We start from the raw sequence: 18,572 nt of genomic DNA on the forward strand, positions 1-18,572 counted from the left end.
TATAAATAGGAACTGCCTCCAATTAGAATTGTCTAAAAAGGTGATATGTTTCCTCAGAAAATATCAGGAAACTCATAGATGCCTTCTATGAGAGGCTAAGTAATAATCATTTGTCAGGAATATAGTTGAGGGAGTTCATTCAGGGAGGACTTGTACTAGTTATTTTTAAGGTATTTATAGAGATTAACTCTAAGAATTTTGTAGTTCTGTGATTGAAGTTCTATGTGTGGTCTGCCTTGTTAAAAAGGGATATAATTAAAGTACAAAAGTGAAATTAGACATTGTTTGTTCTGGTTATCTTTCTATTTAAAAAATAACTGATCAGTGGATATATATATATATGTATATATGTACATATATACATATATTAAACACATACACAAATAGCAGACAATGATTTGCTCAGGTTTATAAATATTTGTTGGATTGAATAATATGTGAATGTGATTTAACCACAGAAAGAAAAGTTAGCTTGTGGCAACAGAACAAATACAACATTATTTCTTTGTAAATATAACAGTGGTATTACCAAAGAGATTGCAAGTTGATAAAGAAGATTTGAAATATTTGTAAGTTACTATTTAGGAAAAAAACCATTGTCCAAATATTATCTTTAATAAAAACTTAAATTAACAATGTTTTCTAAAGGGCTTTTAGGGTCTTGAAGAGAGAGTGTTAAACATTACATTACCCAGTAGATGTTAAAAGGTATTAAAAATTAATAAAACTATGTCTAGGGCTAAAAACTTAATGCTAATATTTATAGCAAATTTATAAGTAAGTCTTATCTTATCATTCTTGTTTCAAAAGCTATTTTTTAATAACAAAAAGGTTCTGCTTTGATTGCAAAAATATTGTTGCCTGCTAATAGTTGAAGGGGTTTGATTTAATTCATTTATTTTAATTTTATAAGTTTATTATTTAATGTCAGAAAGTCAGTTGAAAGAACTGGAATGTAAAAAAATCATAAATTTTCTTATTGTTAAGCCTTAATAAATGTATTGTTTAGTTCAAGGCTTCACCTGATACACACAAATACAGAGTAACTTTGAAAATATACCTTTTTCTTAATAGTCAGACATTCTGAGTTTGATCTGCATTAATTCTCCTAAGACACTAAACTATACTTATGATAACATAGAATTTACTCATCTGAAGTGACTGATCTGCCTCCCTAATTACCTGACTTCTAAAAGGTAACACTCTATCTTTATTATTGATTAGACTAGCTATTTGTTGGTTGATCACTTTAGAATAATATCAGAGCAACTGATGGCACTGAAAGTGGCCAATGCAATTAAGAATCTGCTGTTAATATTTTTACATTGTTACTGTATTTATTATCTACAATGGACTAAAATGGCATTTCCCACAACCAACTTCTCCACAAGTCAAGTCAACAAACATTTACTAAATGCCTCTTATGTTCCTAGTGTTAAGTATAGAGGTTTATAAAGAAAAGCGAAAGCATTTCTGGACCTTGAGGATTTCAGAAAATAATGGGGGAGACAATATACAAACAACTATGTAACTATGTACAAACAACACACACATATTATATATATGATAAACTGGAGATAATCACTGGTGGAAAGCACTAAAAATTAAGGAAGCTTAATTTCAATTGCATTAATTGCAAAAGGTTTTGTAAGAAAGGAGAAATTTTAGTAAAGTCCTAAAGGAAACCAGGGAAGTCAGGAGGAAGAAGTGAGGAAGGAGAGAATTCCAAGAATGGGGGATTAGAATCAAGAATCCTACAAATAGGACAAATTGGCAGTTTGTTATAAATATAGCCAAATCACTTTTAAGATCATCTTATAATTTTTCCTTCTAGTAGCAGATATAGATATATTATCCTGTGACTAGGATATCCATATATATGCTTTCCTAAAAGAAGAGAGGTAGAGAATTTTAGTGGATGTAGAAAAAGCACTGTATGTTTTCTGATAGTGTTTTTGCTTTGAAAATGTCCTCCCTCTCTTTTAGCTTTCTTGCCTCAAATCTCTCTCTACTCCAGTCCATTTTCTACTCAATAGTCAAAATGATCTTTCTAAAGCACAAATCTGGCCATGTCACTACCTCTCCCCAAATTATTCATTAAAAAATTCCAGTGGCTCCTTATTGCCCTCCAGGATAAAATATAAAATCTTGCTTGGCTTGATTGAATCTTGACATTTATGTTTTCAGTTTCTAAAAGTCAATTTTGACTTGAGATTATTCCTTAATTGCGGGAATTTCCCCTGGCGACCACCTTTTAATATATCGAACCCATGAAATACATTTCCCCCCCTTACATTACCCCACTACTCTGCAATCCAGTGACACTGATTCTTCTCATACAACATTACATTTCCCAACTACATACCTTCTTATAGGCTATCCTCCATGTTCTCCCTTTCCTCCTCATCCTGACTTTCTTCAAGACCCAGCTCTAGTTCTGTCCTCCCTTCTTCCTTTCTGGTGCCTGCCTTCCGGGATCACATCCTGTTTTCTCTCTACATATCTTGTATGGCCATAATTGTTTGCTAGTTTATATTCTACTAGTACATAGATTCTTGAGGGCAAGCACCATGCTTTTGTCTTTCTTTGTATCTTGAGAGCTTAGCATATGGTGATGACATAATTTATGATCTTAGAGATATACTGGAATTTCAGAAAAGGTGAGTTGGCTATAATCACACAGCTGGTTAATAACAGTATTCAGATTTGAACCCAGATTTTCCCAAATCAAGCACTAGCCCCTCTATGACCTACAGATTCTGTCTCTTCTCATTAATCAATTTTAACTATCTTATGAAAGAAGAAATCTCTGAGGAGATTTCAGCAAGAATTTGAAAACCATTAGACTTTAGCTAATTCTTCAAAAAGATCATTGTACTCAACTAACTAGGAAAGCATTGAGACTATCAGACACATGGGAAAGTATTAAAAGATTATGAATCCTTTGGAAAATCAATAGTTAACCAGAAAGAATAACTAATAATGCCTATGCAGCTTATTTAGAGCAAATAGAAATTTAGTGTGTAGGGCAGTGTAAAGTAAGTTAGCTCTCTAGGACAAAGTCTTTCATATTTCATTTCATTTTTCGATTTCCTCATCTGTATAATGGGGATAAAAATAGCACTACCTCCCTAAGTTGTTGTGAGGATGGAATGATAGGATGTTTGTAAAACTCTTTGCATAGTGCCTGACACATAGTAGCTTGTATGTAAATGCTATCAATTTTTGTGATTTTGTTCTCAAATTTTATATACACATGGATATTATGCTCCTATAATTTTGTGAAATGTGTAAATATATTTTGGAAGGCACAGGCCATGTCATATATAAACTTTATATCTCCTCCAGACAGTGTTTTGGACACAGTAGGCAATCAAGGTTTGTTGAACAAATGGTTGGTCTAATATAAAAAATCTTTAAGAGATCCATATATTTGTTTCTTTGTGAAATCTTCCCTAAAATTCTTGAATATTACTGAGGGAAATGACGCAATCCAAGCATCTCTGTTCACTACCCTCCATCCTTGATCCCAATAACTTACAACTTTCAATCTCTAGTGTGCAGTTCTGTTCATCTAGAGGATATCTTCGCAGATCCATCATGCAAGCAGCTGTTGTTGTGATCCTATAAGAAAAAAAAAAAGAAAAATTAAAATTATGATACAAATTCATGAGGAAAGTGACATCTGATTACCAGTCTTTTTTTATGGTGTTCAGGATTTGCCTTCCAAGGAGAAAAAAAAAACTGACCAGCTGCCAAAACATGTTTACCAGGCTGATGAATAGTCCACAGCTCTACCCACACCTCCTGGCATCATAGGGATGGCACCTCCTAATGACTGGCAGAATTTTTGAGAGTGCTGTCTTTTTTACTTGGTATCCTAAGGGAACTGGAATGATTAGCAAGGGACTTGGATATTTGTGTCATTGACCAACTCTGTTATCTTGGGCAAATCACTTAACTTTTTTGATGCTTAGCTTTCTAATATGTAAAATAAGGATGTTAAACTAGGTCAGGGCTTTTTAACCATTTTTGTGTCATGGACAATTTGGTCAGTATGTGAAACCTATGGACTCCTCAGAATAATTAAAAAAATAAAAAATTAGAAATTAATTTTAAGATGTATATAACAAAACACAAAGGACTATAAAATTTCTAGTATAAAGGAAAGCAACTGTTTTGTGACATAATGATGTGAATTCATTAAAAAAGCAAAACTAGTTCACATAATCATGTTAAGAACCCCTGGATTAGACATCTTTTGGGTATCTTTTAGCTCCAACATTCTATGATTTCAAGTTCCAGAGGAGGTTATTCATCCATTCCTATTATTCATTTGTACTTTAATATGAATGAGCTAATCTGATATTTTCTAGGAAACAGTTGCAATAAGGTGGAGAGAACATATGGTCACTGAGTGAAGAACAACATTGAAAAAAGTAGGCCACCAAGGACATTTAATTTCATTGAAAGGGCAACCCATCATGCAAAATTCAGGCATAGGTTCAAAGGCAGAAGAGGTATGGCCAAATGAAGGGAGGTAGTGAATACATTTGCTTGAGTTGATGTGGAAGAATTGAGCAGGGGATTCAGAAGAGGCAAAGATAATGCAGTAGTCTGAGTCTCTGGATGAGTGGCGATGAGACACATAATGAAGATCTTCGTTCTAGCTCCTATTATGTTGGAAAGCCACTATAAGATCTTTTCTGCCCTCTGATTATTTGATAAATTAGCTGACCTGCTTCACCAACTTGTTTTTAGAGAGATGATTTTGAGTTAGCCAGAATCTCATGATGATGCAGAGGGTCTAATGGTTTAAACACTGAATCGTTTTAGAATAAAACAATTTCAGAGCTGGAAGAGCCCTCAGGGACTGGTTAGTCCAAGCTGTACATGAATAAGGAAGATTACAACACATTTGAGTAGTGATCTTTTAATCTTTGCAGTTAGTTATACAAAAGTTTTTCCTTTTTTGAATTTTTATTAGCTCCCTATTAACTGGTAGGAATGCATGCAATATAAGAGTGATGCTCTCCTTGAAAGCTTCATCAAATAAAAGAGGGGATCCTTGGTTCTTAACGCCATATGTCAACAGGGAAAAAGTTCTGGGAGCTAAAGGTGACTTGGCATCAAGGACAGGGTACTGAAGTTGGAGTCAGGAAGACCAGGGCTCAAAGATCACCTCAGGAAGTTAGCTAACTGTGTGATTCAAGTAGGAAAGTAATTTAGCTTCCCTGTGCTTAGTTTCCTCATCTGTAAAATGAGGGGGTTGGACATGATGGCCTCTGAGATCTTTTTCTACTCTAAATCTATGATCCTAAAAAAAGCTTCAAGTTGAGAGAAAGTTTATTCTTAGATGAGTTCTGTGGGGGTGGTGGTGATCATTCACCCTTAGTGATCTGAATCATATTCTGTGGAATTAAGGACCAAAAGAATTAGGAAGCCAAGTAATCACACAGAATGGCAGAATTGTTGCTGGAAGGATTTTCATCTAAAGTCCATGCCCTAAATTATTATTTGGGCTTCCTGTTTGACTTCTGCCATCAAGGCTTCCTTTTTAGGAGAGTTTGAGAGAATTAGTTGAATAGTTGGCAGCAAATAAGGGCATATCTGTTTGGTCACAGTTTATGGGGAAGTAGTTAGCCAACTGTTCCTCTGGACACAGATTCCAAGTGTGGGGGCAGGAGACAGCATGATGTGTCTGTTTCTTTTAAAATCAAATCAACAAGCATTTATTAAGCACTTACTATGTGCCAGACAGGCTATTTGCAATGGTCATTGTTATAATTTGTTTATAGAATTGACCACTGGGCTTGAAAAAAGAAATGGGTTATTAAAAGAAAGTGAGCCAAGGGTGCTTTGGAGTAATAGAATAAATAGAAATCATGTTGCTGTGTCTTTCACTGGATAAATTCAAAGTTTCTGAGGCAGGATTGTTAGTTTTTTAGCTGAACCCCCCTTTTTTAGAAGAGAATTTTAACAAAGCAGAATTTTAGCATAGAAGAATTGTGGTTGGCCTCATAATAATTCTGGGTGAATCACCTCTAGATGCTACACAAAGAGAAAAAGATAGTCCATGCCTTCTGGGAACTTAGAATTGAAGACCTTAGATACTCCAAAGAGTAAATGGGCACACCTGTAAGTGAAAAGTCAGATAAGAAAATAAATGAGGAAATGTTATTACCTCAGGCAACTGAGATAGGAAATTGCTCATTAGTTTCAATTGTAGGATAAAGAAATACAAGCTTTCCAAAAGAATGATCACAGCCTGATGAAATCATAGGAGGGAATCCTAGAACCAGAACCAATATAAGCCAATGATAATGAAGAGGACATAAAGCCTTTCTTCATGACAAAAGTTATATTCAACTCCCCCAAGACAAACTGCTGAGCTCACCCAAATGCCACCTAGTAGGATGCATCTTCAATCACAAAACTTTTGTTTTTCTAACTTCTTCTTCTCCTAAATATCCCTGGTTTGGATTGAGTCCTTCTACCTTAGAATTACACCATGATACTAAATGAAGCAGTCTCCTTAGAGCAGGGGTCGGCAATGTATGGCTCTTTCTGCAGGAGCCATGAAGTTAATTTTTTTTCAGGTGCTGTTACAGGAGCGCGCACTGTGAGCACTGTATGGCTCTTATGAAATTTACATTTTAAAAAATGTGGCGTTTATGGCTCTCATGGCCAAAAAGGTTGCCGACCCCTGCCTTAGAGAAATCTTGTATCACTCTTTGTAAGGATGCTGGTGAAACCCTTGACCTATGATGATTTCTAGGTATTCCAAGAGAGATCTTTGATTATTCCTTTTTTTTTTCAATGTACACCTTCCAGAATTGTCAACTAACTGAAAAGAAGGGAAAGAATAAAAGCTCCTCTACCAAAATAAGCACAGATTCTAAGTAAAAGTAAAAACAGAGTATTTAAGTTTCTGAGAATTCTAGATAGGTATGGTTTGTTGTGGCCATCAAGAGCTTACCAGGAAGTAGACATTTCTGATTATAAAGGATGACAGTAGGCATTCTACTGTAAATGATTCCCATGATAATTAAAATTACTCATCCAAGTCATAAGAGAGCTTTTCTTTAAAAAACTGCCTAGAGACTCATCAGGGAATGAGTTCTTACGTGTCTGTGGTGGATGGATAAATCATTGCTTATGGGTTTGATGTCTGAGTTACATAGGAAAGCATGATCCTACTCAGAGACTAAACCCAGGACCTTGGCTTCATGGTGCTACTCAGTCTAAGATTTAATGCCTGTAGAAGTAAGAGCTATTTAACTCTGTTAGGAGGAAATCTCTATTTCATGGCATTGGATGGAATCCTAGATGCTAAACAGGAATTTTATAAATATGACACAAAGAAAACATCATGTTAAAGGACAAATACATTAGTGTAAATGATCAACACTTAGTCAATAGCATCACCTTATTCTCTGAAGGACTGATGATCCTAAGTAGAGTATAACTACAGTCAACTTGATTCAAACCAATAGAACCGTGTGTGTGTGTGTGTGTGTGTGTGTGTGTGTTTGTAATAAAGTCAAGGAGAAATTGTACCTGGATCAGGGACCATTTTGGATTTTACTTGCAACTTTATTTGCATGAATGAAAAGCATTATGATTATGATTGAGATATGACAATATTTTATGATATAATCTGTTAATATATACATATATATTTCATGATAAATTTAGATATATATGTATATACCACATATATAAGTATATACAATAACATCATTATGACTATGATTGAGAATTGATCATACTGTCCATTACTGTACATTTAATGTTTATCTTTCCATCTTTCCCTTAAATAAGCCTGTCTATACCAACACTATCTACTTTAGACGGTTATGTCCTATAGTACCTTTGTCTTGGTTTTGTTCAGTGCCAAGACAAAATTAGCATTGGTACCCATTTGGTTTGTTGAGCAATTTCACGAACTGTTTTTAAAACTCCAAATAATATTTCCTTGCAAAATTCTGCTCCATGTCCCCAGGGTGATGCATGAACTGTCATTATGAAGACCATTTTGAGACCATGTGCTAAATTGGTGTTGGAGAATGAGTTTTTTGTTTGTTTGTTTTTTTTTTTTAAGTCAAATCTAGTTTGCTTGGTATTGTATAAGGAGCTGCACTTGCTAAATGCTTTTTGAGGGTGGTGTTGATGAAAAAGATCTACACACGGAAAAGATAGCTCTTTTACCAGGATGCTTCCATTCCTTTTTCTGTCCTTTGTTTCCATGCCTCTGGTTTCTTTTTTTTTTCTACTGTGTTTTGTAGATCTAGTACAGAATGCTAATAAGACTCTTTTTGGTGCAATCCCAGGCAGTGATTTCCAGGTAATTAGTTGCATACCAAATGTTGTGTAAATGGGCTCATTATTATTCATTTCTGTAAGTCTGGGTGATTCATGAGCCACTTTGTGAATATGAAAAGCAGTTCATAAATCAGAGCCAGAAAGAAAAGAAAAGAATAATAACAGGACAATAATAATTAACAGTTCCCTGTGAGGGATCCAGCCCTTGGTCTCCATCACACTGTCACTGTGGATGTCTAGTTGAGTTAGGGAAAGGAATGAGTACTTTCCCAAATTCACGTCACTTTTACTTTATTGTCTTCATAAGGAACAAGAGCACTTATTACATTTCTACAACAGCGGGTGTTTCTTAATGATCAGTTTACTGAAATATGTATCATAAATAGAGGAAGAAGCCTCCCATCGTCTTGACTAACATGCACTCTCTGCGAGTGATCACTAACTGGGAAGAATTCAAAGAACAAAAGACCCTCTCAGAATGAAGGGAGACCTTGAGTCTAAAACTAAAATGACATCACAGAAGAATTCAAGCAGCTTCAACATAAAATGTCCAATTTTTAGTGGCCACTGTACAGAAAATACTTTTTTTTTTTTATAAAATTTAAGTCAGCCTTTAGTATAGGACTGAGGTAGAATCCTATTTAAAAACCTTTTATACCTTTTAAAATGTCTCTGGAGCAATTGAGTGCCAGATTAGGACTCAAGAAGATAGTTCAAATCCTGCTTCTGATACTCACTGGCTATGTGATTATGGGCAAGTAACTAAACCTCTCTTTCTGAGTCCCAATCTTTTCATTTGCAAAATGAGGATAGAAATGTCTCCAGTACCTTCCTCTTACTCTTGCTGTGGGACTCGAATGATATAATAATGATGGTGATGGTGATGCTAATAATAAGAGCTATTATACAGTGAGCTTTGTAGATACTTTATAATCTCGTTTTATCCTCACAACAGTTCTGGGAGATAGGTACCATTATTATCATTATTTGACAAATGAGGAAACTGAGACTATGAGAGGTTAAGTGGCTTGTTCAAGGTCACACAGCTAGTATTGTCTGCAATTGTAGCCTAGTGTTCCTGACTTAATTACATGCTTAGTGTGAGATAGCTAGTAAGTGTCTGAGGCCAAATTTGAATTCGGATCCTCCTGAATCCAAGCCCTTCTCTCTATTCATTCGACTAACTGTCTGCCTCTATCCACAGTGCTAGTTAGCTACCATTGTACCTCACATATGCAAAGCACTTTGCAAACCTTACATTATATACATTAAAGATAATAACAGCAATAATAATAATTTAGTGTCTTCCCTCCCACCTCTAGGATGAATCACTACCAGTTCCCACGTCTAAACTCCTTGCTTCTATCCCTCAATTCTTGGTCTTACTCTATCCAGATAAACCTATAGAAATCAATTAAACTTTACTGGTTTGGGGAGGAGGGTTCCCTGTTCCCTCTGGGGTCCTCAAGGAGAGACCAATTCTATACAAGGACCTAACAGAGCAAATCTCTTTCCACCATTCTCCCTTACTCTCCTTCATATTGTTATTGTGTTACCTCAATAAAGATGCCTCACTTTACTGTCTTGTATGTTGTGTGTTTCCTTGTACTGGATTATGGGTATTCTGCAACTATCTAAATCTGCTTTAAGGCAAATGAAAAGAAGCTTTTGAATCTATTCTTAATTGGACCATTTTGTAGAGGTACTGAAATGCATTGCCAGTGAATTGCTATTTCTTCCAACTAAGGTGCTCACTCACTTGATAAAAGGTGCATGGAAGAGGCATATGAGGATGTTCCAAAGAAATAAACTTCTTTGATGCTTCCATGTGACCTCACTCCTTTCCCCAACTATTACAGGTTGGAACCTATCTATACTTTCTCATGATACATTTCTTATGTCTTTCCTGGAAGATTTATATGATGGGATATAGAATTCCTTTTCTGTTTTCTTCCCTTCCCCTACCTCCATCTCATGTTTTTTGTGGCTACCAGTACAACACTAAACATTTCTGTTTCTTAGCAATCTCTATTATTCCATGATCGACTCACTTCTTTTTTGTCATACCCATCCTTGATCAAGTCTTATGCCACTTCTTTTATGCAAGTCATCATTGATAATACAAGATATCCCCAAAGCCTTAGTGAACCCTGTACACAGCGCCATATTTTCACCCACCAAGTATCTATCCATTGCCTGCAACTTTGGCTTGTTTGAGATGCTAGTATTCCAAGATTCATAGGCACACTGCAACACTGGGAGAATACTGGTGCTATCAAGGGTCAAAAGACCCATCAAGACCATCAAGAGAAAATCTTGGAATTATTGAAACTCTTGCATAATTTCCTAGAGGCATTGAATTGTATTTTTCACTTCAAATCTGAACTCAGCTCATTTGTTCCTGTCAAGATATCAGTACTGATAGATTAACTTTATAGATTATCTGGGCAAAACACATTCTTCATCTTCTTGACTTTTCCTACGTGGTTGCCTGTGCCAATTGTTCTTGGATGGCCATGGAACTAACTGAAGAGATACTTCATCGTTCTGGGGCTTCACGAAACCAGCATGTAAACTGGAACATCTGGAAAACTTCATCTAGGAAATTCCTCTTCTATTTAGATGCCGAGTAGGAGATTTTCCTCTCTCCTGGAGATAAGCATATATCTCTTTGTTTTGTTTCCTCACTTATTGATTGTTTATAATCAGAGTAGTAAGTTGTTTTTTTTTTTGTGGTGGCATCTCTAAAGGGATGTTTTGTGATCTTAACTTCATCTTGGTGGTTATTCAGTTGACTGAGAGGCATAAAGACTACAAGATCCTGTGTTATGGTTTGATGATTAGGAACAGAGTCTAGCACATGTCAGCTTGCTAAGATGGTATTTCCAAGTGGATATGGATATAGAAACATCATCTTTGTAAGCTGTTTAAGTATGCACGTGCACCAGATATGCAATACAATCACAAAAATCTTTTTTAATTGGAGAGAAAATGCAAATTTAGAAGGTCTCCTTCAAAAACTGTCTCCTATGCATATGTTAAGCAATAAACTAATATTTGGAATTGCTCTGATATAAAAATATTGCTGCCAATAAAGCAATGGCTTTCAGAAAACCATTCCTAAGACAGGCAGGGAATCATATTTGGCCCTGGAAATAAGAGATGACATTCACAGTATAGGCAGTGCTCCTGAGGTATAACAATTATTTTTCCATAAACGGAAATTGTCCTCCCTTCTCTGAATCTAGGCTTAAATTAAGGTGGGTAATGGAATTGTAACAAATAGCTGACAGAAATGAGACAAAACTCGCTCCAGGTGAATTTCATTTATGGATTTTTGAGATTGAACCTTGTCATCAGCTTCTACTGAGTTTCAGATGCTTGACTTTCTGTTTTAAATTCTTTGAAGTTAGATGAGTTTATAGGGCTTTAGAGGAAGGGTTTTTAACCCGGGATCCGTGAATTTGTTTTCTTTAAAAATATTTTGCTAACTTGATTTCAGGATAATTGGCTCCCTTTGTAATCTTAGGTATTTTATGCTTTTAAAAATTGCTGAGGAGAGGTCTGTAGGATTCTTCAGATTGCCAAAGGGATTCAAGAAACAAGATAGACCAAGAATCCCTGATTCAGAGATTGGGCATTTAGATGGAATCTTAAGATTTCAACCAAACTCAAATTCAGAATAGAGATAATGGTATAAGGGACACAGGAAAGCATTTGCCTGAGGAAAACAAAGCTTAAAAACTGGAAAGTGACTTTATACACTTGTAACCCCAAGTTATAGAATTTCAGACAGCTCAGATCACTGCATTAATATTAAAGCCAGGTTTCTCTTTTTATGGTTTCATAAGTATAACGATCTAGAATGGTCAGGCCCCATGTACTGTGAATTATGCCTACTTTCTCTTCCATTAATTTTTCGCAAAGGGTAGTGAGGTCGCCATCAAAGACAGAGAGGCTCCTGAGCTAATTGAAATGTAAACTGTTGGAGGGGTCAAAAGACCATCCATTTCTACTGAAATTTTCAAAGGGATCAAAACCCTCGTCTGGCATTGCTAGGGAGAAAGAGCTGTAATTAACATGGAAAATAGCATAGTGCCCACCAATCTGACTTATCTAACAGGGCAGGTGAACCCCAGAGTGGCCCCTTCTCTCTACTGTACTAACTGCTGCTGTGAGCAAGAAACAGCTGCCTCTGAGCCTCTTAGGGCCAGAATAAGCATAAAGAAAATGAGAGGTCGTGAGGCTGATGTTTCCACCCCAAATGCTTCTGTTTCCAGATGACAAAAGATGACAATGAGTTATTCCTCCAAAGTAGGTAGGTTCAGCCAATAGTTTTTGCTAAACCTAGAGGTCAGTCTGGCAGGATATTGAGCAGAGTCCTGAATTGTCTCTCACTTTCACTAGATAAGCAGTCCTTTCCCGGACTTTTTAGTCTTTATTTTATTTTATTTTTTACAGCAATGGTGATCTCATTTGTAAGGGAGAATTCCTGGTGAGGGAAACTACCTTTATTAAAGCAGATTAGGAGCATAGAGAATTTCGGTGATTTGCTCTCAGTCATACAGCCAGGAGATGTGTCTGAGGAAGGAACTGAACTCAATGTCCTTCTAACTGGGAGACTAGTTCTCTGTCCATTGAGACTCTTTCTCTTTCAGGCATTTATCTAGTGCTCAGAAGGCAATCAGAGATCATCTAGTTGCATGATCTCATTTTACAGATGAAGAAACTGACTCCCATGAAGGTTAATTTATTTGGGTAAAGGCACACAGGTAATACATTTCAAGGATGGGTTTTGAACTCAGTTCCTATCACTCCAGAATCAGTAGTCTTTTCATTATATATACCAGATTGCATCCAATATCCTCAATAATATCGTATTTACCTTTTATTGTGCATATGCCATCACTGCCAATCCAATATATATATACTGATTATGCCATTTTGGTGCCATTGTATTTTGGGTTTTTTGTAATTTATATTCTTTCAAGGCAAGGCATGTGTTTGAGAGAAATATATGTATAAATCACCTGTTTTAATGCATCAAGCCTAATAATTCTGTCACACATTTCTGACAGGCTTCAAAGTGCTAAAAAAATAAGCTACTGTTAAGGTTATCTTGGAGTACAGACACATGAAGAAATTTGAAATGTTTGTCATAAGAAGAAATATAATTATAATAAGTATTTCCTTTTTCTATATAGTTTAAGCACTAAGCTAATTATTACTATCATAATAATTATCTAAAAAGATACATATTGTGATCTATATCTGTCCATAGTTATCCTTGTATAGTGATTAATTTTGAAGCTAAGATCTGAATTCAAGTCCCATTTCAAAGATATACTGACTGTAGGGTCTAAGGTTAATTATCTAACTTCTCTGTGCTTTAGGCAACTAAGGCTTTAAGTCACAGTCTTTAAGTCTTAGACAGAAACTGGTTGTGTTTCCTCACTTGGGGAGTCTTGGTGTTCAGTTGTTTAGTCATGTTAAAGTCTTCTTCACCCCATGGACCATTGTACAGCAAGACTTTCCATCCTCCACTAACTCTTAAAGTATGACAAACTTACAGTCGTTGCTTCCATGCCACAATCCATCTCATCCTCTGATGTCCCCTTTTCCTTTTGCCTTCAATTTTTTCCAACATCAGGGTCTTTTCCAATTAAATTTTGTCTTCTTATTATGTGTCCAAAGTACTTTAGTTTCAGCTTCATAATTTGCCTTTTTAATGAAAAGTCTGAATTAATTTTTAAATTGTTTACTGATTTGATCTCTTTGCTATCCAAGGGACTCTCAAAAGTCTTCCGCATCACAATTCAAAAGCATTGATTTTATGGCACTCAGCTTAACTTATAGTCCAAATCTCATAGCTTTGATTATGCGGACCTTTGTCAGCAAGGAGATGTCCAGATTTGCCATAGTTTTTCTTCCAAGGAGTAGCCATCCTTAAATTTCATGGCTGCAGTCATCATCTGCAGTGATCTTTGAGTCCAATAATGTAAAATCTGACATTGCTTCTATTTTCTTTTCCCTCTGTTTTCTGGGAAGTGATGGGACTAGTTGTCATGTTAGGTTTTTTTTTTTTTTATGTTAAGCTTCAAGCTAGCTTTTACACTTTCCTCTTTCACCCTCATTATGAGGCTTCTTAATTCTTCATTTTTGCTATCAAAGTGGTTATCATCTGCAAATTTGAGATTGTTGATATTTCTCCTAATAATTTAAATTCTGGCTTTTGATTTATCCAGCTAGGCATTTCACATGATATACCCTGCATATAAGTTAAAATAAAATGACACTATGCTGTCTTGCTTATTCCCTTTCCAATATTAAACCAATTAGTTGTTCCATGGTTTGTTATAAATCTTCACCTGAATACTAGCTCCTCAGGAGACAAATAAGATGATCTGGTACCCCTATCTTTTTATGGACTTGCTACATTTTGTTATGATCCATATAGTCAAGGTTTTATGTAGTCAGTGAAGCAGTAGTAGCCATACTCGTGCTGTAGCTTCTTGGAGCCAGAGGTAGACCCCAACAGAGGAAAGCAACTCTAAAAAGGGCATAGCAAGCCCTCATATCAAAGCTGCTAGTCCTCCCAGAATATTCCAAGGTGCTATTATCCCCATTTTAGATATGAGGAAACTGTGGTAGACAGAAGTGAATTAACTTGCCCAGGGTCATATAGCTAATATGTCTAAATCTAGATTTGAACTCAGGTCTTCCTAACTCTAGACCTAGCACTCTATCCATTGTACCTCCTATCTTCAAGAGCAACTGGAGAAAATGCAAATGTTAGTTATAGGGGATGTTACCTACCTGATATAATTTAGTATCAAGAACCCAGGCATGTGCTGCCAATAAAGTATTCACTTCACCTGACTTTTTGCTAAATAAAATGATAGGGAGTGACCTGATATATTAACAGATTATCTGCCCCTTTCAGGATTCATGAACAAGTTGGGAGATCTCCCCTTTTGGTCTTGTCCCTTATGGTAACAGTTCAGATTCTTTCTCTATGAGAAATGGTCCTTGAGGCACAGGAACTTGTGATTTCCTCTTCTCTAGCCTCTCCCCAAGTTCAGTACTTCTCTATTAAATGACCTACCCTTTAGGCATTATAGCCATGGCTTCAAAACTTTAGGGGGTGGTCCAGAGACTCATTCCCTGACCAGGCAGATTATATATACACAAGTTCCTTGGTCTCAGGGAGCTTATATCCCTTATTGATAACTGGACAGAAACAGCTACCAATGCAAGGCAGTGAAAGGAAAATACCAGAGGAATAGAAAACCAAGTATTTATGGAGTTACAGGAATTCAGAAGAAAATGATTTTTTCAGGTAATATAATGATGAAAGGCTTCATAGAAGAGGTGCAATTTCAGCTGAGCCTTGAAGAATGGATGGGATTTTGATTGTCAAGAGAAGACCGAATTTCAGTAGAAGAAATGCACATGGTGTGGCACATAGTAGGTACTCAATACTTGTTGACATCACTTGGCATGACATATTTTGGGTATATTAACCTAGCTTGACTTAAGAATGGGGTCTCTGTAGAGGGATACTGAGTTCTACAACTGCAAAAGCTGGTTGGGCTCCCTGGAGTGCCCTTCTAAGGAGTTTGGGATTTATTTGGTAGGCAATGCGGTTACGAATGTTTTTGAGCTGGAGAATGAATGATAGCATCAATGCTGCTACTTGTAAAGAGAATTAGCACAGTGCTTGGCACATCGTAGGTGCTACAAAAATGCTTTTCCCCTTCCCTTCTTCCTCTCAGTAACTTAATCAGGTATGAAGAAAAGGGAAGGGAGACTAGGCGCTGGGAAAAAGCAAATTTATAAACACAAAATAAAAGATATGCCTTGCAGTCAAAATAAAATGAAAAATGTTGAGGTAGAAACCACTTAACCTTCCCAACATAGTTCAAATCATACATGACTACCTGCTTGTTATCACAATTTGCATTTCAGCATTTGGATCTTATAATCTGGGTCAGTCAGAATTCTGATTTCGGAAATTGTTTCTGTTGGAAACTGATTTGAATAAGCCTACTCAAATTTGCCTACTCGATCTAATGGACATTTTATAGGTAGGCTAGCAATAAGCCAGTAGTTCCACAAAGACCACTTAAAGCTAATGAATTAGAGGCTTGGTAATTAATTCATATTCAGCTCAGTCTCTCACCTACACAGCAATTTATCAAGATACATAATTTTGCTATCAGCTTTTCATACAGGTAATAAAGAGATGATGTATTTGATAGTTGGGGTGATCATGGACCAAATACCTATCAGTGTACTGATGAACAGTTTAATCTTTTTCTTAATTTTTTCCTTTATTTTTTTAAGTTGGGTCTAAATTTGACGTGGAGTTACACTAATTTTCATAGTCAAAGTGGAGGCTGCATTGTAGAATGGAGAGAAAAATGCCTATAAAGTTACAAGTCATGGGTTCAAATTACTCTTCTGTTTCTTCTTATATCCTCTTGGATAAGTCATCTATTAATTATTTCCTATATGGTCTTTGATGAACTCAATTCTCTAGGTTTCATCCTCTACCAAACAAGAGGGTGGAAAGCTCTTCTAGTTCTAAATATTGTCTGCTCTTCATTTGGGTTTGCTCTATTAGAAACTTTCCAGAAGAACTTGTTGGTGGGGCACCTAGGTAACCCAGTGGATAGAGTACCTGTTCTGGAGTCAGGAGGACCTGGGTTCAAATCTGGTCTCAGATATTTCCTAACTGTGTGACCTTGAGAAAGTCACTTAACCCTAATTATCCAGCCCTTTACTGCCCTTCTACCTTAGAATTGGAACTTAGTACCAATTCTAAGACAGAAGATAAGGGTTTAAAAAAAAAAGGAAAAAAATGACTTGGTGGTATAGACCCAGTCCAGCATCTAACTGATTTCATCACTTATCCATTCAGAGGGAGCCAGTCCCCAAACCTCTATTTGTTGCAGGATTGCTTGAAAATGTAGCTAACTGGCATACCATTATGGGAAATGTCAGCTTTTTTGGCTTCCATATTTGCAAAACTGCTTATTTCTCCCTATCTTAACAGGATGAAGGGTTTCATTGGTCCCAGGGAATTTTCAGGTTTGTGGGCCTCTTTAGTTAGGTCACATCCAGGATTGGGCTGGAGGAAGCCACATTTTGAAAGCATTCACTCAGCACCAAGCTGCTCAAATGAAGTGAGAAGTCCTAACACTGTGCATGGTTATTGTTTAGTCATTGGTGATGGCATTTCATCAAAGGGCTATGGCCAGGAAAGCTTTGTCTGATCTTCAAAAGTGCTTTATGAAATAATATTTAACACTGCCTGAAAGATGAATATGAATGATTCAGGACTATAGAAATCCTGTCCATAAAAAAAAAGCCCTTTCCCTACTCAGAACAAGGGAAATGAAATTTTCATGTGTTCTTGCCTACACTCTGGAGTGTTAATTATAAATGGGAGCACTAGTATGAACCTTGTGGGCTGCGAACTGTAAAAAAAAAAAAAGAAAACTCATATGCCAAAGAAAACTCATAAACTTTATTTTCCTTTCAATTGGTTTTTATTTTGTTTCTATTTTTAATAACCTTATTCTATCTGTGTTTAGGCTTGTGAGTTGTTTCCAATCCTCTTTGGAAATTCTTGGGAAAACAATAACAACTGACAGGTATATAATGTTTTCACGTTTTGTAAGCTGTATTATATACATGATTTCATCTGAGCTTCATTACAAGCCTGTGAGGTAGGTATTACTGCTATATCTATGTCATTTTACACGGGAGAGAACACAGAGGTTAAATGACTTGTCAGGGTCACAGAGATGATTGTTGTCAATCAGGATTTTAAGCCGTGTCTCCATTTCTCCAAGTTTGAGTCCAATATTCTTAAGCTACCTATTTTAGAATAGAATGATCCTCAACAAACAAATCAATGAACGATTTTTAAATGAAATATCTTGGGGCAGAGGCTGTCCCAGACAGCTCCTCGTAGAATTTGATAATAAAAGTTTATTGAGTTAATTTAGCTTTTTCTTTATCTTTCCATGTTGTAGACTAGCTGGTGAGCCATGGAGGAACAAAGGCCTGTTGCTACTTGCAGCTGTTTGTTCTCTGGGATCATGGCTAGGATCTCTTTCCCCAGGAAAGTTCTTTCTTCCCTGTGCTCCTGGTCTAGGAGAGGCCAATCAGAATGGTTTAGGCCAGTCCGTGGTGATTTGGGAATGTGACATTTAAGCTCTGGCCAACAAGCTCCAGAA

The 18,572-nt window shown here is 36.3% G+C and overlaps 1 protein-coding gene across 2 annotated transcripts in view; it reads right to left on the bottom strand.

Moving 5' to 3' along the window:
- GABRB1 (gamma-aminobutyric acid type A receptor subunit beta1) overlaps nucleotides 1–18,572 on the bottom strand; it is a 476,966-nt gene that overhangs the window by 74,935 nt on the left and 383,459 nt on the right. For both annotated transcript variants that reach the window (XM_044680798.1, XM_044680797.1), the window contains exon 5: nucleotides 3,542–3,624. In XM_044680798.1, the coding sequence (XP_044536733.1) occupies nucleotides 3,542–3,624 (83 nt within the window). The remainder of the gene's footprint in view (nucleotides 1–3,541; nucleotides 3,625–18,572) is intronic.

Source organism: Gracilinanus agilis, chromosome 6, assembly GCF_016433145.1.
Source record: "Gracilinanus agilis isolate LMUSP501 chromosome 6, AgileGrace, whole genome shotgun sequence".
In the NCBI taxonomy this organism is placed as follows: domain Eukaryota; kingdom Metazoa; phylum Chordata; class Mammalia; order Didelphimorphia; family Didelphidae; genus Gracilinanus; species Gracilinanus agilis.